Source organism: Anguilla anguilla, chromosome 10 (genome assembly GCF_013347855.1).
Source record: "Anguilla anguilla isolate fAngAng1 chromosome 10, fAngAng1.pri, whole genome shotgun sequence".
NCBI classification, from domain to species: Eukaryota; Metazoa; Chordata; class Actinopteri; order Anguilliformes; family Anguillidae; genus Anguilla; species Anguilla anguilla.
Window position 1 is genome coordinate 10,166,074 of NC_049210.1, and position 27,996 is coordinate 10,194,069.

General features: G+C 42.4%; 2 protein-coding genes across 8 annotated transcripts in view; both read right to left on the reverse strand.

Moving 5' to 3' along the window:
• The window catches only part of LOC118237309 (phosphatidylethanolamine-binding protein 4), a 72,511-nt gene extending 66,071 nt beyond the window's left edge, over positions 1 to 6,440 (reverse strand). For both annotated transcript variants that reach the window (XM_035435877.1, XM_035435876.1), the window contains exons 1-3: positions 6,305 to 6,440; positions 5,728 to 5,853; positions 4,846 to 4,978 (exon numbers count right to left, since the gene is read on the reverse strand). In XM_035435877.1, the coding sequence (XP_035291768.1) occupies positions 4,846 to 4,978; positions 5,728 to 5,846 (252 nt within the window). In that variant the 5' untranslated portion in view covers positions 5,847 to 5,853; positions 6,305 to 6,440. The remainder of the gene's footprint in view (positions 1 to 4,845; positions 4,979 to 5,727; positions 5,854 to 6,304) is intronic.
• Positions 6,441 to 6,666: 226 nt separating this feature from the next.
• On the reverse strand, positions 6,667 to 26,519 carry LOC118237251 (rho-related BTB domain-containing protein 2-like). Of its 6 annotated transcripts, none has more exons than XM_035435759.1 (11): positions 26,214 to 26,519; positions 25,813 to 25,876; positions 18,992 to 19,193; positions 16,884 to 16,987; positions 16,597 to 16,782; positions 15,254 to 16,212; positions 13,369 to 13,487; positions 12,946 to 13,096; positions 12,587 to 12,675; positions 11,502 to 11,607; positions 6,667 to 10,963 (listed from the first exon to the last, which is right to left on the reverse strand). In XM_035435759.1, the coding sequence occupies exons 2-11, from the start codon at positions 25,836 to 25,838 to the stop codon at positions 10,767 to 10,769; spliced, it is 2,139 nt and encodes a 712-aa protein (XP_035291650.1). In that variant the 5' UTR covers positions 25,839 to 25,876; positions 26,214 to 26,519; the 3' UTR covers positions 6,667 to 10,766. The 6 variants fall into 6 exon arrangements, with proteins under 6 accessions (XP_035291650.1, XP_035291651.1, XP_035291649.1 ...); XM_035435760.1 differs by lacking the exons at positions 25,813 to 25,876; positions 26,214 to 26,519 and adding exons at positions 22,171 to 22,222; positions 22,754 to 23,138; XM_035435758.1 differs by lacking the exons at positions 25,813 to 25,876; positions 26,214 to 26,519 and adding an exon at positions 24,658 to 25,003.
• Positions 26,520 to 27,996: the final 1,477 nt, after the last annotated feature.

A 27,996-nucleotide genomic window follows, 5' to 3' on the forward strand; every position in this document is an offset into this window, starting at 1 on the left:
ACCTCAAGTCCTTTTTAAAAACATTCAATCAAGCTTTTGTCCATACCATTATACAGAACACTGAGTTTAGCATTTGTATGAATTGAAAATTGCATGGTTGTGTCTGGGTTTACTCTCAAATATTAGATGACAAAGGGGAATTGTTCTACTTTTTCCCTCAGGAGCATTGAAGAGTTGTGTTTTTTCTTTGTCAAGAGCCCACTCTACCTGAAAACCCTGAGCAGATGTCATTTTGTTCCACGTGGGTATCACTACGTTCATAGGCAGTATTTAAGTACATGTCATTGTTTCAAATATAGGACTATCATTACAGGTGATGGCTCCCCTCAGAAAAGTATCAGATTGTATTTGCTATGACTTACATTGGTGGAATGCACTCTAATCCCCTTAAGAGCAACATTATTCTACATTTTGTTTTTGGCAATTGTTTTACATACAGAAAAAAGAGAACCTTTCCAATGTTATTTTTCCATTATCTACATGGGCTCTTATATGTTATCCCCAACAGGCCAAGAATAGGAATGATGAGGTTCAAATTTGAGATTTGACGGTGGAATAACATAGAAGTCAAATTAATTTTATGAGGTGCCTCACTATCCTACTATTTAAGACATAAATGCACTCAGTCAGTCTTAAATCATACATTCAACATTTCTAATACATATATAACTGCCACAAGACCATACAGACATCAAACGTTATTTTGTTCCCAATTGTTAGATTGCCGACAAAGAGCAACGAGGCAAACAACAAAGCAGTACATTCATGGCAGCACCACCATCTCCGGAGATGTATTTATACGCCATGTATCTGTGGGCAATTCATTTTTCCACTCTACCCCTGTGCTAAAACATCACCTCAGGAAACTGATTTTTCACACGCGGTTCAGAGATGCAGAGTGAGTTAAACATACAGATGGGCTTATGATAGCACGCAAAATGCTACCCTTTCGTTTTTGCATTTATTCATCAGAAACGGAACCACGTCCTGGTGCTATCGACAGGAACGATGACACATTTCACTCCCAAATATTCCTAAAGCCTCATTTGCGAGAGCAGAAATGGCTAGTCAGAATAAGCCCTCACTGATAGGAGATGTGCACACAGAGGCTACGTTTCCCATTAAGATGGTACAAAGAAATAATTCGAACCCAAAATGTATATTAAAATAATATAAAGAGGCTCCAAAAATGAAAACTCAGTTTACCTAACGTGGTAAATCGTTACTTTGACGTTTCAACAAGGAAATATGTTGCGGCTGTGGCCTTTGGCTTCTGTTTTGGGTGACACAAGCCCATTTCAAAGTGTTTCTGTTGGACCTCTGCCTATATTAGGGTCCATTACAGTCATGCAGCATGCTTTCACCAGGGTAATGAAGTGGGTGTCGCAGTGGGAGGGTGAAACTGTGAGTGACCGGCGCACCATCGTTTGGCCTCGGTTTCCACGGCGAACACCGGCTGCAATCCTGGCAGGACCGCGTAGCAGCAGCGGCAGCGACCTACCGCACACACGGCCAAATTGCCCCCAAAGTCGAGAGAAATCCCCGCTTTTAACCCCAGCTGCCGTATGTTTTTATAAGCGTCAGGGAAAAAAGGAATTGCGTTTCAAAGCCCAGTAAATAAAGTTCGTATTGATTTGATCTCACATGTAATCTGTTTTGCTGTCTGCCACCAACTCTGGCAATAAAAGAGAATCATGTAAGACAGCATTATAGATAATACGACCATACATCAATTGGGGTTTGGGAGACACGAAGGCGATATATCATGTTCAAGCCAGACTGCTTAGCTATGGAATTTATAAACTGCCTCCTAAATTGAAGTGGCTTTCAATTTTAGTTTTCAATTTATAGATATGGGCTTTTCTCCGGGTTGATTTTATTTTATTTTTAGTTTACTGTAGTGATCCTCTGGGGCCGTTCTGCTGGTTTTGTCCAATGAGGCGCACCTGCCAACGGCTGTACCCCATGATGTACTTCCTACCCGTTACCAAGCTTATTGTACCACTGCTGAGAAACCCTGTACTTGCACAGCATTCTGTCCATTGCAGACCCATAATTAGAACTGGAACACAAATGGGTGAACTGCTGAGGACAGAAGATAATGCCAGAAAGGAGCTGAAACAAATTCATACAGACAGAATAAAATGTTCAGGGTTAAATCAACTCTTACAGAGTATATATGGCTCAGATTGGAGTCATATGTACTCTGTGAGAGTTGAATTAGCACTGGACATGTTACTGAGTCTGTGTCCCATTGATCCTTGCTAGTTGGACGAGCTGCACTTTCCCCAGAGAGAACAACTGACAAACTTTTTTTTAACTATTTCAATGTTACTCAGAACTACTTTTAATAGATCCATCAGCAACTGAGCAACTTATACGTCAGGCAGTGTTTTTTCACAATACCATATATCACACATTCTATGCATTGTACGGTTTCCCAGGGTTTCTATCGAGGACCTACTCCGTCTGGATGTCGGAAACAACAGATGTATGGCTCGTTCATGAGGAACAACTTCTCAGATGGTACATTATACAGTCGCTTCACTCATGCAGGTTTTCCTAATTTAACCTGCGATGGAGCTTGCCACATTCATACAACAGCAACACCTCTCAACGTAATCTGAAAAGCACAGCCGAGGCTGCTAGCGACGACGGTGCCACAGAGACCTGATAGAGCATGAGAGGCTGGAACAGATGGACCTCCTTTGCATTGTGAGAGAACCTCCAGGAGAGCTGAGTGACGGTCTCTGGAGCAGGGCCCAGTGGAGTGTGAGGTAACACTGAATGCATCCCTCGCCTGGCTCACTTTCTGCAGGGCCCGCCTGCATGCATAAACACACACACACACACACACACACACACACACACCTACACACAAACTTACATATACACACACACATGAATATACATATACACACACAAACATACACACACACATTCACGCACACACACACATACATACACATGCACACACACACATAGAAGCGCAGACACATGCATGCATACACACACAGACATGTACATACACATGCATGCAAACATACAAACACACACACAAGCACACGCATACATAGGCACATAAACACATACATGCATATGCACACGGACACACACAGACACACACATACACACACGTACGCGCACACACACACACCTGCATACACACATGCACGCACATACACAAAAGCAAGTATGCACGTACATGTAGACATGCGCACAAATGTGTACGTGCACACAGACCACAGACATGTACACACAGACATGCACATGCGCAGACAGACAAACATGCGCACGCACGCACACACACACACACATGCTGGCACACAAAAACATGCATGCAGACGGGCATGCCTGCATGGACATTAGCTCACACATAAGATCACTAAATGCACTACTGCAGCCCAAAACAAAATACACAAGACTGACTTATTCAGCGTGAATTAAGGAGATGCCTTTCTAACCATGGCATTCTGACAGGCCTGGTTTTGTTCTGAAACGACTTCAGTGTGTGAAAAATGTTCAAATTTAAAAGGTTCAAATTTAATATATGGCACTGCTGCTACACTCTTAAGCAACACATTCACCCAGAATGTCTTAAGGAAATAATATGGATACTATAGTATGTAATATCAGACATGTGCAATATTATGCCTCCCTAGAACAATTTTAACTAAGCAAACAAGCAAGAATATACAATATTAATTCTGTAAGCCAATTACAATAAATGCAACAAACCAGCTGTGCCAAAATCCATACAATACATCAAAAAGCATTGTGCCATTACATGAACAAAGGCACAGAATTAAAACTGCCCATAAAGAAAAAAGTACCAGAAGAAATGTATCTCAAGCGTAATAGCATAGCATATGTATTCAACGGGGATGGTACCACATCCATTGCAAACCATATAAACAATCAGTACGTGAATCACAAAACAAATCTTTGTACATCGATTAAGAACCAAGTTAATGACACCAAAAAAAAATGGTGTTCAAAGGGTAACTTCCGTAATTTAAAATACAGCAACTGAAATCAACATTTTGAGCACAGAAGAACAAAGGAATGTTGTTGGTTTGAACTGCAATGAATCTGAGGGGTGACAGTCAATCCTTTCAAACAGTGGAAATTATATGGCCAGAAAAACAGTATGCTTGCACCATCTACTGGTCAATAAATTATAAAACATATCCAGTGTAATGAAGCGGCTGCGAGAGGGTAGCTTCACAAGAAGAGGCCTTAAAATAGGAGATGTAGGCGGGTGCAGTGTGTGTTGCAAATTTTCTTCAAGTCAAATCCTGAATAAACAAATGAGCCTTGATTGCTCACTTATTCAGGTATATGAAACATCATTAACAGTTCTCACTTAGAGGCATTTTTCAAAACTGAGAAACACATTCTACAACACAGACTTACTTCAGTAACTGATAGCTTCAAAAATGAAAAAAGCCAAGTGTTCTTTGAGATGGGGAGTTATACTTGGAAAGACCACAGAAGTGTATTGAGAGAAAACAAAACTGTATTTGAGGATTATTACGAGTAAAAAAAAATCTGTTGTTTCCTTAAGTTCCTCCATCACTTAGCATATAGAATGTAATCATTTATGCATGTAATCATAAACCTTATAATTTGCAGTGATTACAAAACAATGTTTGTAAGATATTGATACTTTCATTATGAATAACACAACAACAAAAACAATGCATTTCAGGCACTCTGAGACCAACCTACTTTAGAGTATTCACCCAGATGTGAACTTTTCATTTCAAGATGTTAACAGAAAACTTTTTGGCCACCTCTTCAGCATGATGACAACAGCACCCTTGCAGACCCACACACGCTCACCTCTTCAGCATTTGTCAGTCGCACCTGAGGAGGTCCCCATTCCCCGGTCATCTTATCCCTCAGGCTCTGTCCACGTGGGATAATACTACACGGGCTGATCTTCAGGTCAGGATAAATCACCTCCAATCCCCCGCTGCAGAGCAAGAGGAAACCAATGAGAAGTACCGGATTAGCACCCTTAGCAAACACTCTATGGTCTACATGTATATCCCTGCTTCTCCATTTAGTGGTTATTTCCTGTGGACTACATACTATATGTGTCAGTGCGTTGCTTTTCAAAAACCTGATCGGACAACGAAAACATCTAATCAACACCTAATTAATGCATTATTATTTGACAATGAAGTCTTAATTCAAGCTTCACTTCACTACAGCTTCACATTTAAGAAACAAGCACGACTCAGTTGTGGAGGGAGTTTGAGTGGGCTCACCGTTTTCAAGTGCCACCCTTTGATTGAGCAGTACATTTCACAACTGCAAAGATGCCCACTCAATTTAGGCACATAGTGTGCGCAGGAGTTCTGCGTGGACGAATTGTATGCCAGCGATTAACGGGTGCGTTTTTGGTTAATCTCTTTAACTTCATTGTAATAACAATTATTATAGTAAAGCAGATATGGTCCAACAACTGAGTGTTCACAAATGAGAAGGCAATTCGCAGTCACTGAAGGACACAGGGTGCAGTGGCTTTCCTTCGGCCATATAGCTCTTAATTGTTCATTTGACGTCATTTATTTGGATTCAAAGTCACCCAGTGGTTCTGTAGGTGTAAATAATTCCGCTTCTTGCTCCGAGGTCATTCTCCTCAAAGGTTGTACTGTAACTGTATTTCTCTAAAGTAAACAATTTAACCGCTGTTCCAGTTTTAACAACTGTACTTACTGACAGAAACTCGCATCGACCTCGCTCAGAGTTTCTGCAACACAATCTCCTCCACAAACTTCGTGTGGTTTGTACAAACTGACGGTAGCACACAGCAAAAAAATATCCAGCCTCTTCATGTCGCCACTGCAAAACATCAACAAGCAACTTGATGCAAATATATTTCAAAAAATTTGCACAAAACAAACGACGTTCGTTTACAATGCAATATTATTGGGAGAAGAGGAGAGGACAGGAATTTTATAATAGCTTCGCAGATCAGTAGCCTATTAGTTAAGCGATTTTGATCTGGAGAAACCTCGGATTTGAAATCGGAAACCAGTCTTTCTGAATAAGTGAAAAAAATAAAACTATAAGTTTAACATGTCCACAACTATTGTTGTTTTAAACTGTTGTCTGAATTGAATTCAAACTTGAGCATATTTGAAAATATCAATTTGCTATCAAGGCTACTACTTTATCGAGCGTCTGTGTAATAGCCGACTAATAACTCAAAATCGGTGCAGGTGCCTCAGTTTTTACGAAATTAAAACATTCGAGTATTTGTCAATGTAGTTGAAAACGCCTGCTGTCTTACCCTTGTTTACGACGACTTCTTAGGAAGGAGCTAAATTTAGCGAAGTACTAACCCACAACTCCAACCCCGTTGCAGGAAAGGGTACTGGACTAATACGCTCGGGAAAGTGAGCCACGGTGACGGATATTGACGACACATGGAACACGTGCGCGGTGTTGCATGTTAGAACGAGTTGTCATTTCCCCCTAGACATAAAACGAGCATGATCTGCAGGCCTATACGGCGCAAAACAAGGCTATAGCGTGCCAACCGTACTGCTCTATTTTACCACAACCACCTGTAAAACAAACATGCACAGACGAATTATGACAATACAATAGTTTCATTGAATTAAACAAGCACACAAAAAGGTACCACACAAGTTGACTGATTACTCATATTTAATAAATAAACATTATTTACACATGTTCAAGGACACATGCTACAGAATTCCAGATTTACGGCTCCTAACAAACGATACAAACAACCGTTTTATTATTTAATTTTACTCCTAGAACTAAATTACAGATATATATATATATATTTAACGAAAAGGTCGATTCAGTATAACGCTGAGAAAAACATTCAAGTTTTGAATTCAGCCAATAACTTTACAAGGCTTCTTTATTGAAAGGATTCTACGCTATAGTGATTGTACAGCATAATCTTTTTCCTGGTGCTGCTATAAGCTCCCTTTGGTTTGTGCTTCTCTGCAGCGCTTATATTAGCACCAAAACACGTGGAGAGGGACTCCAGAAGTTCTTAGTAAAAACTTTTTTTGTTGTTGTTGTTGCACTTTAGCACCTGATGTTTTCTATTCCAAGCTTTGAGATACTGTGTCTCGGCTCCTAAGACTACTGAAGCTCGCTTGGCGAAAAGTGGAGCTGCATTTAATTGAGATGCACAGGCGATTCACACAGGCTCAGCTATATCTTACTGCGTAGTGCACGGAATCGGTTAGCATCTATTCTCAAAAATAAAAAGTTTTTTTTTTTTTTTAATTTATTTTAAAATTCCGCATGGGTTCATTACCAGCAGTCACGAAACCATCGAAACCATGTACCATCTACTTTTAAAGCTTGGACCTAACACACCTTATCCATCATAGGTTGTAATGCGCAGGAAAAAAATCAGAAAAACTGAGTAGATAATCATAAATAAAGAGTGGGATTTCTTGCATTAATTTGACGTAGCATGTTGTCTATGTTAGAGAACGGGTGGTGCTTTGACGAGTAGAATGGCACAGTTTTACAGTGAAATACATATGGTGTAGTGACGGAATTGCACACAGTGTGTATGTATCCATAAACACATGTACATAAACATAAATGTATATACTGTACACACATCAAGGATACGTCATTGACACAGACCATCATACACACAATACTGTACATTAAGCCATGAGGAGGACTAATGAGAGAAGCCAGTCAGGTACATCTCTGCTTCAAACACCATCGCCTAGGAATCGTGGATTTATTACACATACGAAGAAAAAAATCACCCACAAGCTCAAATGAAAAATTATTTCTGGTTTGTTTTCTCTTTGCACTTTGTTAATGTGCACAAAATGACATGCTCATAATGTTTCCGAAGTACAATGATAACAATATGACGATAAAACAAATCTGCATTTTGGCACAAATGTGCAATGCATCACTATCACTTAACTTCCTGTAACAATGTAGTATAACTTAAAGTTATACCCATAAGACTTAGTCATCCTGGTGACTGAATTACAATTGAGTGATTCAAATGCAACTGGGTTGTAATTTAATTCTGTACCACAAAAAGCGATACGGCACAAACCTCACAAAAAGCAGGGGCGGGTCTTATTGGGACACACGACAGGCAACTGCAGTTATCAATAATCATTTTAATTCGTAATCTGTCCATCGGGGTAATGCTGCTCAATTAGAACTGCAGCTCAAATACTGCCTTACATTCTCCCCGAATCCCAACTCTTCATTTACACTAAAAACAATACCGTTTACAACTACTTTTTTTCACCCATCTCTCTTTAAATATCGCAATTTTAGTCTCGCGCATGCTTTCTACTTTTGCCTTTGAACAGTCAAGCAGAAACATTTCCAAACACCGTTTTGATTTTTAATGGAAATCCGCAGCATTTTAAGTAAATTGCGCCAGATAGTTTTTACGCACTTCATAATTGTGTCACTACGTGCATGTAAATGCAATTCATGTTGTGCGTGTGCATACAAGGTGCAAGGGAGTGTGCCCTACTGTTAATACAAAAATAGGGTTTATCATACACTTCATTACAAGCACATGACGTTATTGTTTAAAATGGTATGAGTAACACATCACGTAAGGTTGGTATACATCAGGTACGTGTTGGTATTTCTTTTTTTATTTGCTCATTAGGCAACTGCCTACAGTTTTAATAAACACTGCATGGCAAGATGGAGGCCATGGGCTAAAAAAACAGACCACTGAACAATAAACCTGAATAAATAACAACAATAACAACAACACAAAAGAAATAGTCTGGTTCTGCCATCCTAGCAAACAGCATCTAATTTGTACAATGGTCATAAAGCACTGCGAGACAACTGACCTTCTTTCCACAGACAGCTGAAAAGACCAGACGTAAAAGAACACTTTATTGAGCTTCTTAAAAGTTTACAGAGTTGACCGCGGTTGACTACAACAAGATACTGGAGAAGTTTGTGATTCTCGTGGATGAACTCATTCCGGACTGCCTGGAATGATCCTGTGTCCATCTGTCTCCACATGGTTGGTGCTAAGAGGGGGCTGTGTGCAGCATTCTCTAGCCACTAGTCACTGCTGAGGCTTCAGTGCTATCTGTGGTGTTCCTGATTCAGGCTCTCACCATCAAAGAAAGGACTTTCTGAGAGGGGTCCTCAAAGTGGTGCATTCGAGGCAGCTGAGGAGGCAGAGGGAGATTAACAGGCTCAGGCACGAGGCAGCCCTCCCCGTAAGCATCATCAGCGCCTTCAACAAAATGCCAAAGAAATCCGTGTACTTTGTTTTTTTTTTTAAAGTACAGCAGTCAACAGAACAAACCTTTGGTTAACTCTTGTCTGTGCAGAGCACAGGTCCACTTAAAAGAACCTTCTCAGAATGACCAATCAGACCACCCTATTTTGCCACTGCTTTGAAAAACACTGTCCTGGAGTCATAGTGTTACCTCATTAATTATTTTTCAAATATTTCTACAGTTTGTGAGTACAAAATATGTTGTTGAGAGTGGTCTTTTCCAATGAAAGCTCTGCAGTCCAAAATAGAGAAGAGTGGAATTACACAAGCCTTGAGAACGTACAATTTGCAGCTTAAAAAAGAAAAAAAAGAAACCTGATCTCATAGTGCAAAACATATTTAAAGAAACATTCAATAGTTTCAAAACAGAAACATGTTAGTTTTCAGTGAAATTACAAGAGTAAAAGGCTAACATGTGACAAAGGTTCCCTTGACTCCAGACCATTAACTGGCTTCAAAAAGTCTTCCGTAGAGCATGTGTGACTTGCCACATTACTGATAGAAGCCCTTTTTCTGGCAAGGGGACACAGACTAAGATACTGTACAGACAGCAAATGGGGCACACACACTATCACTTCCACATCAGAGCCACCACTTAACACAAAACACCCACATGTATAGGAACATTACACCCAAGAATTCAAAGCTTCTGCTTCTTCCTTCAAGGTCAATTCACAACTCTAGACTGTTGACCAAAGGTGTGAAGAGTGTTCTTGACGTCACTGTACCGCTCAAAGTATGTTTGACCTAATTTCCTGGACTTCAAGCTGCAGCGTTGGACCAAGTACATCCATTTTGTTTGAATAATACAGTATGTGCGTTTCCTTGAGGTCCACTGGTTGAACAATAGCTTAGAGAGTGACAATATTGGCGTGGGAGTTAAGTGTTTTCTGAAGGAAAGGTTGAACCGCTGAGACTTGTTTTGATGTTATTTTTGCTGGTTGTTTGCCATTGCTATGTTCTGCTGCAGCTGATAAGCATTTGGTTATCATTTTCAAGTACATAAAAGTCCAGAGGCCACCATGCAAACTTTCTTGAGCGTATTCACGTTTCACTCCATCTGGTGGTGAATGTAGAAATAGCAGCAATGTACTGTCAGCATCAGTTATTGGCTGCACTTCCTCCAAACAAGACATCAGGCTCCCAGAGTCAGAAGATGTAGGCAAAGTTTGAACATCTCCGAACACCTCTGAGCTCTGTCAAAGCTCTGTGCAGGAGTGAGGCCATAAACCTCTCAGCAGCAAAAATAACAAAACAAAACAACTAAAGAGAGCCTTGCATGACTATACCTTCACAGCATGAGAGATCTCCTGGACCTGGGAAAGCACAGCCCCGTGGTAATACAGCTATGGAGAGGGTGGGCCTGAATGAGCTTGCCTGCACCAGCCTTGCTGAAACATCACAAACCACACCCATCCCTCTGGATTCTTGATTTGTGCACAGCGCCTCCTCATAAAACTGTTCAAACTACAGCAGAAGAACCAGAGGAGGAAGAGGAGGAGGAGGGGAGGTTCCAGAAGAGCCACTTGCGCTTGCACTGACGTTTCTGGTACAGGTAGTCCTCCTTCTCCCGCTCCTTACGCGCTCTCTGGTAGTGATCGTCCTCCTTCAGGTACCACACCGGAGGCCAGCGGTGCTTCTCAAAGTAGTCCTGGTTCTCTGGAAGACACGCGCAAAGAGGGTTTCAAGAGATGCAAAACTAAAATAAAAGCAGAAAACCACTTCCCAAATGATTCCATTTGATATATCTAAAGCCCAGTTCAGACCAAAGATTTGAGACATGACACAACAAGCTGCAACGTTCTAAAATGCGCCACCTGCTATTAGGAAAACTGAATCACCTGCAAAGGCAAGAGTTGGCATCAGATGTTCTGAGAAGGATAATGCACACTGCAACTCCTTTCTGCAACATTCAAAATGCTTTTGTCCAATGCAAAATTTTGGTCTGAACTGCGCTATAAGAACAAACCTTTCCTCAGCAGCCTAGATTGGCCAGGCCACCAATTCATCACATGCTGTTTATCAAAGAGCAAAGAGCCAACTTGATTTTTTTTTTCTTAGGCCATTTCTGCTGGTCAACACTGGAACATTCCCTCTGGGTTGCCAATAAGAAAAACCCAGGACTGGGCCATTGATAGAAATGACATAAGCCCAACCATGGTCCAATGGATCATGTTTACCAGGGTCTGTAGTGTACCTGCGGACTTGGCCTTCATGTCTCTGGGGAATTTGCGACAAACACTGTTGTAGTTGGTGCAGATGTGATGAAGGCACCAATTAGTGAGCTGATGAGCACAGTGGAACTGTGGGGAGGGAGGGAAGGACAGAAAGAGAGAGAAAGAGAGATCACTTGGCCCACTATGTGGGTGAAAAACACAAGAGCACTTCCCTGTTTTGTAGCCACTGACACATTGAAAAATGCAAACTTGGTGGTAAACGCTCGTTCTAAAGCAAAATGCGGGCCCTGTGACTGGGTGTTTGGAGTTCCAGTCACACCATTTCAAGGCAAAGTCCACATTGGCAAGGCAACAATTAGATCAGGGAGTGATAGGGGGTAAAACGACTAGTTCCGTTGATCTCATTGTTCTCTAGCGGCCACTCCTGGTCAGACCAGGTGCCTGCAGATGCCCTCCGACGACAAGGGCCGTATATGATTGGTGGTGCGTCTGCAGAGTGGAAAATAACGAGAACAGGCCTCATGTGAATCAGAGGAGTCATGAGTCAGCCATCTCCTCCTGAAGTCAGCAGGAAGGGTTGCTGGCAGAATATCATCAAGTTTGGATGAGTTCGGGGTTGTGAAAAAATAGGATAAAATCAGGGTTAAAATACAAACAAATAAATAACGCATACTTTACATTCCCTTAAAATAATTTACAGCAGTATCAGCTAAATTCCAAACATCCCAATTAAACACGTTCTCTGAGTTCCTTGAAATATTGGTTGACTGCAATGCTGCGCAATACAATTGTGTCTGCGAAGGCATTTCGTATAATGACAAAGTCCTTGGTGAGCGGTGGAAGGAAGCAGAAAGTGAAGGACTGCAGTCTAATCTGCTTCCCTGCGGTTTTCATTGTTCTGACTCGGCCAGTTATGAGATGCAGGTCAGCAGTGAGAGCTTTGAAAAACAATCCCACGTGACCCGGCGGGAGAGTGAGTGATCTACCGAACTCAAGTGGATCCCTTTCTGTCACCACTCCAAACCACCTGGCCTCGGAGAGCCACCCCACCGGACGATGGCAGCGGACAGCCTGGCACATGTTAATGACACTGTACCCCTCATACCTGAGCCATCTCGAGGTACACCAGCACATCCCCGTCGATATCAGCCCCCATCATGGCAGCCTCCATTAGAACTGTGACCGTGTAGAGTTCTGAAATAGATACCGCATTTCTCAATGGCATTCATCTCTCCAGCTCTGTCTCCTGGCAACCACACTGAATTCTGCCTTTGCTCGACTCTATTTGTGCTCACATTTCCTGAAAGCATTAGCAGCACAAGGTCCACAAAGCACTGAGCGCCATGAAAGATAATGATAAAACTGATGCACATGTAAATGTTTAGGTATAAAATGATTGGAAAGCCGTTCTGTAGAGAGCTGGTTTACATAGCACTGTTTGCAGTACGCATTCTGTACTTCTACCTGTAAGGGCCACCAGGTGAGGCAGACATAGGCGGTTGGCCAGGACGATAAGCTCCATGGCGTCCAAGTCGGGCCGTGAGCAGAAGCGTCCGGTGTACAGGTACTCCAGCACTGCCCGCATGCAGCTGCGCGTTGTGTTGGGGAACAGAACCTGGGAATCACACAAGCCTTAAATCACTGCCTCAACACAGCACACACACACACACACACACACACACACACACACACACACAAGCCTAACATCTCTGCCTCAACAAACACACACAGGCTTGTGTCTCTGCCTCAACACAACACACACAAACCTTAAGTCTCTGCCTGAAAACAGCACACACACACAAGCCTAAAGTCTCTGTCTGACTGAAATTAAATTTGTTCCCCCCATTCAGAATGTTAAAGCAGCCTGTGAGGTCTGGAGTTACCCACCTCCTTAGTGCAGCTCTCCACAAAGGGCCCCCCGAACATGGCCGCCATCCAGTCACAGCTGGAGATGAGCAGAGGCTTATGGGCCAGGATGGTGCCGTCATCCAATTTGAAGACCACGTCTGAAACACAGGCACAAGGCAGTAGCCACACATCCACCCACATACACTACAACTGTCTTTACATTCATTACAAAAAAGGCACTTGTGACAGTGTTGTCCCCAGTTATTAGCTACATATTACTAGGGACCATGCTCTATTAAATAATGGTGCTTACAGGTCAAAAAATGTGCCATACTATTTATGAAACAGTATATGAAGAAGATGGGCTGCACAGTAAATGGACTGCAATTATATAGAACATTTTCCAGCAACTACTGCACAAAGCACTTTACAGTGAATGCCTCTCACTCACCCTTTCATGCACGCACTCACACACAAACGGCAAAAGATGTGTCCTACGTGCACATACAACATACATTACAAAATATGAATACTATTGCTTTTACTTATAATTCTGTCACTAAAGGGAGGTCTGATAACACTGCTAATACAGACCATCATGTCAATTGCCAAAAGGTCAAAAGTATGTCTAAGGCAGGCTGTATTCGGCCCCTGAGACACCCACAGAATAGCCCCTGTGTAAAACAGTGCATGAAACCTTCAAATACACGCCTCACCCGTACAGCGGGCATTTTGACGGCTCTTATCGTGAGAGAGACTTTGATTTATATAACCTGGAAATGACAGCACAAGTGAAGACCTCCGTGGGTGGTTGGCATTGTGCGTAAGGCGCTAACGCTTTTCAGAATGCAGCGTTCTTTCATTTCAGCATCTTCTATTATCCTTTTGTAAATGCAAATATGGTGATTAATGCACATACTGCACCCTGTCCACCCACCAGGCACCCCAGCAAACACTCAATGGAAAACTGCAATCCTTTTCTGAGCGCTAACATTTTAACAGGCAACACCTCACACCTGAGAGCTATATGCCAGCACTTTCACATACTGCATTTCACCAGACGCACAATAAATGTCCTATTCCATAGCATGAGAATTTCCTATCTTCAGTACGATTGACTGTCTCGGTCAAGTTATGAATAGCTCTCATTAAATTCTGCTTCGTAGCAATGCACCTAAGCTCACCTGTTTGGAAGCAGCATGAATTTACAGACACACTGAACATTAAGAGTACGAGAAACCGAACAGTAAGAAAAGAAAATGGGTCTCCAAGCTCTAGGGATTATTTCCAAAAATCAAGACATGTCTCTTTTTTCTGAAAGTAAAAAAAAAAAAAAAAAAAAAAAGTGTGAAAGTTCTGCTCCAAAAGGAAGCTGGTGAACCTCAAGCTTTTGGAATAAGCCATGCAAGCTCTTTCCCAAAAAAAAAAAAAAAATCTAGCACATTTTTGGCATACCCGGAGACGTTAAAAATGAACATGCAGTGTGAATAAATTTACACTTCACTTTTTCATATTTAACTTCACCTTACATTTATAACAGTCATTTCATGTTTCAAAAAAGATTTCAATTTCAACATTATTGCAAATCCACTGGTCTCAATAACAACATAATTACAGACAAAATCATCATTTTTTTTTTTTTTAAATAAACTTTTCTTTGTGTCCTGATTCACAGCATATTTGAGTACATTCTCAGGACCCTTCATTTGGAATGTGAATGCACTGTACACATAGGCTACCTGAAACCGCAAGGTTGTGCGAGCTCGTGCAAAACCTTTTCACTGTCTGTAATAACCATTCATACAGTACAACTACTATAGAATCACAAGTAAAATTAGAATTTCTCCAAGCATTTCTGAAGGCTCTGCTGACCTGTCCTGGAGGCCTAGATTCTCTTTGTGGAAACCGTGCTTGTGCTTCTCACCTGAGAAGGTGCCCTTGGCCAGGCACTCCTTGACCCTGTTGGTGCGGCGCACGTGGAAGGCTTTGGTGATCTCCTGATTCATGAAGGCCTCGTTGTTGAGGATGTTGGCCACCATCATGCGCAGGTCGAAGACCTCCAGCAGCTCGGCGATGTGCGCGATGTGCATCAGCTCCTTCTCGTGCTCGTCCAGCTGGCCCGTGTACAGGTAGCGCAGCACGGCCCGGAAGGGGCCCAGCTGCACCGAGGGGTCCATGCGCACCACGGTCATCGGCCGGGGGTTGTAGGTGACCGGGTCGTCCACCAGCTCCTCCTGGATGCTGACGAAGGCCCGGCTCCAGGTGGACAGCAGCCTCCCCCGCCGCCCGCCCCCCCCGGCGTCGCCCCCCCTCAGGGTGCCGTCGCTGGTGCAGGCCCGCAGGCCGGCCCGGCTGCCCTCCTCGCTGCTCTCGCACACGTCGAAGCTGGCCGCCCGCATCAGCAGGTCCCGCCCGCTGAGGGGCGGGGCCCGGTGGGGCCGCGCCTCCTCGTTCTCCTCGGAGCTGAGATCCATGAGGAACAGGTCGTAGAACTTGGAGGAGGCGGTGGCCAGGTAGATCTTGTGGGCGAAGATGCGCTGGTGCTCCTGCAGGACCAGGACGACGTCGGCACACAACGGGTCCTCCAGCAGGCGGCCCGGGTGCTCCTCGGTGGAGGAGGGGGGCGGGGGCACGGTGATTATGGGGGGCGGGGGCTTGGGCGGGAGGAAGGGCGCCTGCAGGAGCGGCCGCTGCACGTTGCGGAGGTGGGACTTCCAGAACTGCAGGTGGCGCCGCGAGATGAGGGCGGCGCGGATGGCGTTGTCGAAGACGTCCTTCACGCCGAACTGCGCCACAACGCTGGTCTCGTAGTACGGCACGCCCAGCTCCTTGGCCACCTCGCGGCCCTTCTCTGGCGCCAGGATCTCATTGGGCTTAATTGGTCTGCAATGCAGGAGAAAAAACAGGCAAGAGTATGGCTTGTAAATGGCAGCCAATTAAAAAAGTAAAGCAAGTCAGATAATTACAGATACAGATCTGTTAAATCAGCATTAGCAGTAAATGCCCATAGCTATAGAATAGTTAATTGAGTTACATTTTTAGCAAATTAGTTTCTCCTCATAATAGTGCAGTATTTGACAGGTAGGTTAGATGGTGTCCTATATGCTAAGAATTCATTTCTATGAAATGAGCACAGCACTGCTTTTAAATGTCTCACATAAGTTACAGTCATTCCAAACATACAATAGTATTTATGGTATAAAATAATTAAAATGTACTCTTCTTTTGGAATTCCCAAATTGGTAGAGGCACGCCATGCCCACTTACCTGGCTAGGGGGCGCCGCGCCCTGTTGACGGCCTCTAGATCGGCGTAGCGCAGGTCCAGCTGGCAGCCAACCAGAATGACAGGGGCCCGGGGGCAGAAGTGCTTGATCTCGGGGTACCACATGGTCTTCACGTGGTGCAGAGAGTTGGGGTTGGCGATGGAGAAGCACAGCACCACGACATCCGACCTGTAGCGACGAAACGGAGAGTGAGAGGGGAGGGGTTAAACACATGCCCGTCACAGGCCTCAGGGATCCCCTTCGAGCGGGACGGAGTACGCGGGACACACCTGCCGTAAGCGAAGCGCCGGTCCTTGTGATGATCCCCGAATGTGTCCCAGAGGCGTAGGGACACGCTGACATCGTCCACCACGTCCCTGGACCGCTCCAAGACCTGGTCAGACAGACAAGGCCATGCGTCACACGCACTGGCATTAAACAAACTCATCTGCAGCAGAGCTGTGTAGCTATGTCTTTCAGAGGGTCAGTTACTGCCATGCTCCTGAACAAGGGCGATAACAGACTTTTCACAGACTTTCTAAAGAGCAAACAACCAGAAATGAAAAGACAATTACTTTGGCCAAACATTTCTACTGTGAATCTGGTCATTGAAAGACACTGACTGGGATTCTAGAACAGTTCCACTCACAGTAAATTCAGTGTTGAATCAACTTTTAAAAAGTACATATGGTCCTTACTGGAGCTGAATTAACATTGGATGTTTTACTGTGCCCAACTGCTGTCATCTCACACAAGATAGGGTAGACTTATGTTAGCTGTGTGTTTCTGCAACACAAATGTCTCATAGCTGTTTTGACTGTGATTTCCTGTTTACATCTACTTTTATAAAAGTGGCCCATATCCGATACCTGTGTTTACACTTTCAACAGTGTAAATGAGGGTTTGGTTACCGATACGAAAGTAGCCTAAAAAACCACGCCGCCACAGCCACATCGTCTTGTGGCTTTTCAAAATAACTTCAAAGCTTAAGAGATCATTAGCCCCTAACGAGGAGGTTTCACAGAGCAGCACACATTTTTTTTTAAACCTTACAAATAATCAGCTTTTTTTCCCCCACTGAAATAATCTGTGTTCTTTTTTACGTAAAGGGTTCAGCTGAGTGTAGGACCAGATCGATGGTTTTGCAGCAGGCAAATTTAGACACTCAAAGATGCCGCAGCTTCGTCCACGTGGTGCAGACGCAGAAGCTCAGGTTCTTGGGCGAGCAGGATACTGCGCCTTCTCAGTCTGCCGCACTGCTGTAGCTAAGGTTACTCATATTCAATGATACAGCTGAAACACTGCAGAATTGTCGTAAGAAAGTCATGCATTAGGTAGGGATTAATAATTGCAAAAATAAAAATACATTCCTGAGGTTCCTCAAATTCAAAGCGTAGGGGTTATGCACTGATTTTTCCAAAACCCCCACACAGATGCATGAATTTAGCCTGAAACTCTATTTCAATGGGCAATAGAGTGAAATGATCATATCTGCAGGAGGGCAAACAGAACTGCAGGTCCCTAACAACAGCAATCTAAACCTCATCCATGTGTAAGAAACCCCCTAGACACACCAAACAGCGAACGCGTGCAGTCTTCCCCAGTGCTACCACAATGGGATTAATTTAATTATATCTCAGTTATCTGACTCCAAAGTAGCGTTTCAACCTTTCCTCTGTGCTAACAGTTATGCATAAATGGAGGAGACTTTCCACCAGTAGTGTGGCTCTATACGGATGGCTGTCTGTCTTGGTATATACCTAAGGATCGAAGGAAAAACCCCAAGTCATCAAATAAAGAACAAAACAGTACATCAATGATCCTGCCTGCGCTACCTCTGTAAGCCTATCACACTGCGTTAACCTTTGTAACTGAGACACCAACGCGTTCCCCGTGACATCAGCTTTCCAACAATACCAAACATGATTACACTGTATTATGGAGAACTTGAGGTTTGCATAATGCTGATCCAGTCGGGTGTTTTGCAACTGAGCGCTGTCTCTTTATCACACCCCGCTGACTCCCTGTCAGCACAGCAAACAGTCTGTTTTCCTTTGGGGGTCTGATAAGGGGCACACTTCTGTAAACCGCCCTGTAGATGTCAACTGAAATCAGCTGGAACATAAATCATCAGTCTTTGACTTGAGCTCTACAGTTACTCACACTTCACAAATACATTGAATTTGTCATGCATTTCCTACAATTAAATTTGCCCAAGTAGTACTTCCACATACAGTATGTGATAGGTAAGGCCTAGGCTTTGCTCTAGGAACCACATTAATGGACGTAGCATTCTACATGGTACAGTCTTCAGTTTTTTTAGCACAAGGAGTGGGTCGGGTAGAGTGCATCGGCCTGCTAGGGCAGCCATCGAGGGACCTGCAGTACGGGCACTCACCTCCTGACAGACGCGGTACTGGTCGATGGCCCAGACGGTGGGCACGTGCGTGGCAAGCAGCTGGTACTGCGTGAGGGTGGCGTTGCAGGCCCGTGCGCAGATGAGCCGGGTCTTCCCCACGGCGTTGTCCCCCACCACCACGCACTTGATAGTCTCGACGTTTGGCCTCTCATAGTCCATGTCAGAATCCATCAATTGGGACCTGTCAAGGGTGTCGAATTAGAATAAAACAGCAAAAAAAAAAAAAAAGCCCAAAGGCCCCTTCTGCTCAATTGAAATATCAGCCCAACCTTGTCGGACACAATCCGACACTTGCGCTAGCCAGTTAACTGCAGGCCTAACCCCAGACCTGAACCACTCAACCCGAGCACACTCAAGCACCAGGAAAAGGGTACCGCGCTGTAGACTGATAGAGTACCCAGGGAGCTCTACGGCAGATAAAGAGGATGATTCTCATTCATTGTGGTTATTACTGGACCGCATTACTCATACTGCTTGCAGTGATATCAATGCTTGGTCATGCGCTTCCTGAATGCAGCTAGCTCAGCCCACTCAGTGACCCTGTCACTCCCAGCCTATCTCCTCTTACAGTGAGACACATTAAAGGAGGGGGGGAGGGGGGGGGCAGGAGAGGTCCAGCTCCAGGAAATGGGGAAGGAGATGTCCCTGAAAGAAAACAGTAACCCTCTGATAATTCAATTCCCCTGTACTAAGTGCGGAAGCCATGTCCGCGGACGCAATAATACTCATCATTGTGAAGTCTGCAACAGTTTCCATTAACAAAGAAATGTCAGAATGGCTGGAAGACAAGGCACCAGTTAAAATATATCAGAAGGTGCAGTTTGTGCACACCACCCTCAAATGCATTGCTCTAAGAGATCTGACTTCACATTTCCCAGGATGCATTACTCAATGATTCAAAGCAAAGGGCAGAACAAACATCCTCTTAACAGGAGCTGCTGTAATATGAAGGTCTCCTTTTGATGCTGACTGGACACAACTTATTTCAGTATCAGACATCCATTTTACAGCATCTGAAGTAACCCCACAGATTGCAGCACCACTGAGGAAAAGATAGGTCAACTAAACCAACTAACCAGAAGTAAAAATAACAAACAAATTTTAAAATTTTTTAAAAATTTTTTACAGTGGTTCCCAAATTAAAACACAACTTTTTAGTAATGAAAAACAAACAAAAAAACAAACACCTTTTGTTTTGATTTGTTTTACTCTGTTGTCAGCCTTCTACTGTTAATAATCTAACAATTATTTAGTGCTTCCAAGCTGCTTGTGTTTAATGGCTGTTAATAACCTCCACACCCAAGGTGCGCGTAACTCCCAGCATCAAATGTGCTTTGAGAACAAAATGTTGCATCAACAGGAAAACAGCAAACTAAGCATGTTGCCCGAAACAGGCTACTTTAATTGACTACTATCTTGAGTACAATCTCATGATGAATGGTTACTTTTCCCTAGGCTGTCTGATACACAAACAGAAGCATTCAAAGTGATGATAAGCGTCTGAAAAAAAGAGGCTGAACTTGCCACACCCACACAAATACAAAAAAGCGTGCCTCGTGTCAATTGTAACTCCTCCTCCTTCTGAAGCTTGTCTTCAGTACCCTACTGTGACCCCTGTAAATAATGGCATGATCACACACAATACAGGCCACTGAGCAGATATTAATATTTCAGAGAAGCATTGTTACCTGTTATTGTGTATGATGTCTATCTCCTCTGCATACTCCCAGAAGGGGAGTGGACGGGAGTGCTGCCGATGCCTCGGAACAGGAGTGTCTGGCAGAGCTAGCTGCTGTGTACACACCACGTCCAACTTCCCCTTCATTCCCTCAAACCCTTCTGCCTAGCAACAGCTTTCTATTGGCTGACAACATCTCTCTCCTTTATATCTCTCAGGGTCAGTTGATAAAAGTGTAAAAAAAATTCTAAATAAAACACACAGGCAATGATAATACAAAAAATGTGTCACATTCTCTGAATTGTTCATTGTTAGATCACATTGATTGTGTGATCTTTTTAGCTTGTTTTTTTTTGGCAAGCAATGTTAAGGTTTGGAGAATTAGCCCATGTTTTTGAAACACATCAGAAAATAGAATAAAACTGACACAATAAAGCAAATCTTGCAAAGATTTAAAATCAATGACATGGCAGACAGAAAGTTGCAATTTAATAAATTAACCCCAGACTCCCACAGGAGACTTCTCATGGCACTACAGAATCTGAATTTCCAATATTCTTTTAAGCAAAAGAGGATTACTACAATAGTAAAGCTATAGAAATCTGGAGAGATTACAAGCAGGGTAGAGAGAGTGAGTAGTAGAGGTAGATAAGAGATAAATAATGTAAAATCAAAAGTTTTGGCTGATGTAGACAGTGGATCGCTGCATTAATCTAGAGACACGCTCAATACTCACTGGAAGATCACCGGTAGGCAAACAGACCATCTATTTGAAGTTCCTAGAAATATATTAAACCTATCTGTTTCAAGGGAAATATATTATTTATTTGTGCATCTAAACTAACCACAAAAAAGCACACCTACCATGAGAATCACGACAACTGCACTGAACAAAGAGCATGGCTGAGCAAGCATCAATAGGAATATACTGAATAACATTAATTGAATCACCACAAGCGATTTTAACCTTAATATTGTACTGTAGAAGTCAATATTTGTTTCCCTTATAGTACCTGCCAGCAGGTAAAGCATTAGTCTACTGCAAGTAGCGCCGTTTATTACTAGATGTGGAATGATTGAGTAAATATGCCAAACCCTGTTATGTACATCAATACACAGACACGACTGAATTCCCTTGAGACAGTGACAGCAATCATTTTTAATAAGAACATTTTAATAGCTAGGATACTGGCTCAATAAAAAGAAAACACGTTTCAGTGACATGACAATACTGAAATAAAAATATAAGACCAATATTTGGAAATAAAATCGATATCCTTTACAATTGGATTTTTTTAAACGTAAAACACGTTAGAGGCAATATTCATGTGGTGGTAGCAATCCATGCAACCTGATGCATCTAAATCGACAACAGTTGTGGAAAGCATTGGAAAAATTGTTACCTTATTCATTCGGCGACTGAGTACCTTCATATTTAAATAAAATGGTAGGAATAATATGGGGAACACACTTTGCTCACCTCCCGCCTGGAAAATGGTGGTTGTTGATTTCGCCAGCCAGCCTTTGGTTTCCTTGGAAACGGAATTTATTTCTCTCCCATATCAGTGAGCAAACGATACAGCACATTTTGTTTGCGTTCACAAGAGTGTCAAGTATTAGATATTTCAATCACAGGATGAGAATTAAAAATGCATCGGAGGCCAGCGTAAACTACCAGGCGAAGTAACGTTAAATAATATATTCAAAATGATGCTAAACCCAAATGTAAACAAATCAACATGCAATCCTAATACGCCGTGAAACGTGATATGGGAAATAGACAGGCAACACAATTTGTAAAACAAGAGAGTATAGATATTCCATGTATCAGAACTACCTTGGCAGTGCATTTTTTATTAGTTAACTAAAAAGGCTACCGTCAGCTAGAGTGAGTGCAACAAATCCGGCCTGGTCTGGAAGTGCACCAGATCTATCAATGTGTTGGGAACTGCCCTATAAAAGCTTCCGAAGTAGCGCTGCCTACATTCTGATTACGCTATGTGACCGCTTCAATTATAAAATCGTAAATACACAGGCCTACATAAAAATAAGTCTTGGCTAACCCTGAATTTCCGAGACCAAACATCATTCTTTCTCGCCGGTCCTCTCCCACGTCTACTCAGCTGACGCAGACTCATTCATAAAAAAGAGTCCCCGCCTTTTTGTTGAGAGTGCAAGTGCAACTACGGGCCAGAGTCTGGCACTAAATTTAAGATAGCCTGCTAAATGTTGTTCACTGGGTTGAGCCACTTGAAGGTGAGACACGACGTCAATATGTTTCCATTGCCCATGTGGATAGTCACATTACGACTGCATAGGTTATTTTTGGTGTAGGATGCAGGCCTACGCCTTTATTGGCCATCTTCATAATGCGCTCAATAACACTGTGATATTAGAAGATAAAGCAGCAAAACCACTCATTACATTACATCTATTTAGCAGACGCTAAATTTGGATAAAATTTTATCCAAAGCGACGTACAAAAGTGCATATCATGGTCATTGCGGACACTACAAAACACAGGTTCACTCGGCAATCAAACGGCGAATGAGTGACTCAAAGGCATTCAGTGTTTTTTGTTTTATTTTATTTAGCTTACCTGTTTAATTTCTGTATCACTTTGAGATTAAATGTTTATGAAAGCAGATAAATATAAAATGAAAAAAACAATAACAACAATGACAATAACAACAATGTTAACAAGAGCAATATAATAAGACTATGCATGCTGTTGTTTCACAGTATTATGTACAGTACAGTCGTTTTCTATAGCCTACTTGATAATAATGCAGGCTAAATTTTCACGTCACAGTGCACGGTGCAATGCTCGCCCATGGTGCAGTGATCACCAAACTTACTGCAGAAAATTATTTGTCACATAAGCAGTAATAATAAGATCGGTTAATGTACTGCACGACAATACTTCCCATTCTTTGTGGACAGACACTTCAACCATTCAGTAAATGCAATCAAAATGTAATGCACAACTAGCCTACATCTCTCGTACAATATATGTTTAATAAGTCAAAACCAAGTCATACAAAAGAGATCTAATCTTTACTGAAATGACGTAGCTAAAAATGCCAGCCTCTTGTTTTGTTTGCCAATCTTGGGTGACGCCTCTCAGGCAGCAACAAAGGCACGCGCCACTCGTCGTTTGTTCTTTTGACTCGAGAGAACCTGGCCAAGGTCTGAAACAGACTGCGCTCAGCAAGACAGCGTCGTCATGAATCATCAGGGCCTGATAGAGGCACTTTCACCTCGTCTGCGCTGCAGTCAGGAATCACTTTTCAGTAGCTACATATAGCCATGACCGAGGTGATGCAACAAACTACACCTGCGAACTATCTTTTGCTTGAATACTGTAGTAATGGCTCTCTAGCTCAACGGTAACCTTGACGATTTATTTTTATGACAAATCCAGGACTGAATATCTTTACAAAATTCTTAGCGGAAAATGTCGTTGGAGAGCATTCCGGACCCTGATATTTCAGTTCAGTTTAATATAGGCTAAGCCTAAATACAGTCGTGTACTGGCGCTGTATTCCTTGTATGGCAGTAGCCTAATGCTTATAACCCATGTTCATTTGTAACTGAGACATTCTAAAGTTTACGTAAGTTGCTGAAGCGAACATCGTAATTGTATGTAACAAAAACATGACGCACAGGCCTACTTTGGTTATATTCCATTTTACTGACAACACCAACAGGGCTTGGTATCCTATTCCCACCCCAAACAAACGCTTGTGTACACCTTTCTGTGGAGTCGTAGGCTCTTTCTCATTCAGGGCGACTGCATCAACTGTGTTATGTAAGACTGCACGTCTTCCTAACAGAATATCGCCAGCCCCGTGGTAGCCTAAGCACTGTGGTCTACTCTTCTGGTAGTGTGCATGATATAACGACATAACTGCATTCAGATTACTTCAATCGTGTAATATTTTTGAACGATCAATTATACTCTTACCGCAATAAAATGAAGTGGTGCATCGGGCTGGCCGATGTTTGAAAGCGAAAGGACGACGCGATGCCCATCGGATGCAGCTTGCACCTTCAGGAAGCCGGGGCTGAGCCTCATTTTCCCGGCAGTACAGCAGGGCTTGTTATGCGAACTGTCGGCAGCAGCAGTTGCCGATGCAAACGCTTTGGATATCTCTGTAAACTAACCAGTCCAGGCCAGCCTACTGCTTAATATCTGCGTCTGGAAGCTCTTCCTCAGTGCTGTGACTCGAAGCACGACGAGCTACCTCGTCTGCGGCTTCAGTTACCGTACGTACGGAATTGATACGCACAACAACAGACCTCACCATTCCTCTGCCCAAATCTCTTGAAATCCCATTCCAAAGGTAATTGCCTGCCGTAGCTTCTGGTCTAAATCTCTAAATACCCAGCAGTTTTAACTGTGTGATTGCTGACTTGCAGATTATGGTGATTTACAATATATAACGTGAAAATCCCTTTGATTTAACTAGATAATTTATCTTCTGGGACAATTGTTGAAACAACTTGAAACAGTGTTGTGTGCTCTAGCCTATACTACTTACAGTAATTAATTTATTTCTTACACTCCAAGAAGCAGAATATATTCCATCTCTTTCTATATTCCAGCTCTTTATATGTCAAATTACAAGTATTTCCAAATGACTATTTTTTTAAACCATACTATCCCAGTCTAATGGTATTAAAATGTTATGTCAGCCTAAAGCTCAGAGAACCGTCTCTGCAAAACCTCATTAATAATTTACTGAAATTGTTCATGGGGGGGTAAAATTATATCTCATCACCAGAGTCAAGGTCAAAATAAATAAAAGTCCAGGCTTCTGGTAAATAAGCAGTGACATTGTCCTCTAGAACTTGCTTTCAGCAACTATAGAACAGTAGTTGTGAACACCTTAAAGATGAAAGGACAGCCATAGCCAAAATTCATTTATAGAGAGTAAAGGATTTAGAGAGTCCTACAGTATGTTAGGGATCACTGGGGTTCACTGTATACTATTGTTATATTACAAATACATTGTTTTATGTTGTCCTACTGTTTTCTTTATAGGACTTTACAGCAGTCTCTCAATTGTCCAGTTACCAAGGTTTTCAGTAAAATTATGGGAAGTGGATTCAAACTCACTCATAATAAGTTGTTACAACCTCCATGGTGTCCTCAGTGAAGAGTTTGGTCCTGGAGTTATTTCCTAAGAGGAAAATCTGGTAAGAATGGTTTCTCACAGTACGAAAAGTTTTAACCATTCACCTGTAACAGTCATCAGAAGTTAGCACACTGAAATTTAACTGGTCAGTTCCAGTGGAATAATTTACGCTATCTTTGACAAAGTAGGCTAATCTCTTTCTCACTCTCAGATTATCAAAGTATGTATGAAACAGCAAAGCATGTGCATGTCTAACCCATCAAATCACCACTCATTTTATGCAGAAAAATAGTTTCCTTGCTCCCCAGGATCGAGCAATCACGCCAGACTCCAGTTTGCCAAAGTCAGTGGCACTTTGGGAAGGTCACACAGAGTTACGTACCTGTGTTCCTGTCCTGTGCACTGCACTCCTGGCCCTATGCGCTGAGCCTTAGTTAAAAGATCCACACCTTTCACCTGTCATCAGCAGTCCCGTCAGTTCTCTGCTTCGTTGTCTTTTGTCATTTGCTATATTCTAATCAAGCAGGTGTGCAGCATTGTCAGCCAATGTATCCATTCATGCGATTTTGTTTAGTTTCTCTCTCGCTCTCTCTCTCTCTCTCTCACACACACACACACGTATTGAAATTCTTAAGGGAACAACGAAAACATTGAAGGTTTTTGGCAGCTTACAGCACCATGAAAAGGAAGAATGAGGTAGTATTGTGTGTTTTGCCTTTAAGTAGAGGGAGAAAACAGCCACCTGATCTCATGTTTCACTTAACCCTTGAAGCCTTTGCCAAATGGAACATTTTTAATTTCAGCACTGTTACATTGTTAATCAGTTTCACTGGAACAGAAATATGCAGATGAGATGCTAAGAAATTTTAGTGTCAGACCATCAATACAAAAATACCGTTACACATTAAAAGTCCACCAGGTATGAGTAACTTTTCAACTTCAAGGGTATGTGAGAATCAGGTGAGTGACACAGTATAATGGAGGCAGTAACCATATATGAAATCAGTATGCAGTATATTCCATTAAAGTGATGTAAACAAAGAAGAATTTTCATATTTCCTAGAGTATGAATTTATGCAACTGTAAAATGTCAGTTAACAATGCTGTGCAACATAGGTACAACGGCAACTTTGGCATGGGACATATTCAAGTCAGCACTGAGAAATGCCTGACTTGTCCTCTCTAATAATCAGTTAATCCCTGGGATAAATTTTCTTTTCTTTTTTTGGACTGTGGCTGGCTGGCTGGTCATATCCCCCACATAGAGAATTTCTCCCTTCTGAGGTCTCACTGAACAATCGACTACTGTTTCAAAAAACCTGTTCCATCAGTGAAGTATTAATAATAATTTTAGTCACCTTGGACCCCTGTTCCTTCCAATGGACCCACTTTAGAGGCCTACCTCCTGTCATGCCTCCTCAATCGCATGTAGACAGAATATCAGGCAGTCCTATGGAAAGCTGTTCCATAGGAAAATTCCATTTTAACAGGTTATAATACAAATTCATGATATGAAGAATTTAGTTTTAGTGACTACCAGAATATTACTTGTTTTCTTTCTCTCTCTCTGTCCCCCCTTCCTTTCATGAACACTAAAGGAATGCATTTGGGGAAATTAAGGGCAGGCCAGTGGACTCTCAAATGTGTACAATGCCCTAGAATTTTTATTACTTTATTGCCAGATTGATTGTAACCCTCATTGAATGTTTTAGTCTGATTAAGTTGCATTTTGTGTCTTAAGTTCATTCTCAATACACATTCCCACACACATACATGTAATGTGCAATTTTGAGTGTTCCTGGACTTTCACCATTGCTGAAGACTGGTGAAGCCACAACAGCCACAAGTTAAAATAGACAAACAGCTGGAAGATCAGGCCATGGGCCTACCAGGCAGAGGGGTCAAACGTACAGGCAGATTACCCCCCCGGAATACGTACCGAATCATTTGGTTATGTACTGTGTCAGTGAGCATGTTCATGTTTGTTTGCCATAGCAAGCATGTGATCCTGTGTTCAGCTATAGGTAATTCATGTTTTCATATTTTCTGTCATTAACTTAACTGGTGATTATGTTTATTAATAAATCCTCATATTTCTGTTCCATCTGCATCTTCCTTCCTAACACTTTTTGCAGCCTCACAAATACTTTGTTCACAGCTTATAA

What these genes read in the sequence shown, in the direction of transcription:
- LOC118237251 (XM_035435757.1), bottom strand. Translation starts at nt 20,837, where the DNA reads ATGAAGGGGAAGTTGGACGTGGTGTGTACACAGCAGCTAGCTCTGCCA. An exon ending in GACATCATACACAATAACAG is followed by an intron (nt 19,194 to 20,700) that starts GTAACAATGCTT and finishes CACCCTTGACAG; the next exon opens with GTCCCAATTGATGGATTCTG. An exon ending in TGGAGAGCTGCACTAAGGAG is followed by an intron (nt 13,097 to 13,368) that starts GTGGGTAACTCC and finishes TGTGATTCCCAG; the next exon opens with GTTCTGTTCCCCAACACAAC.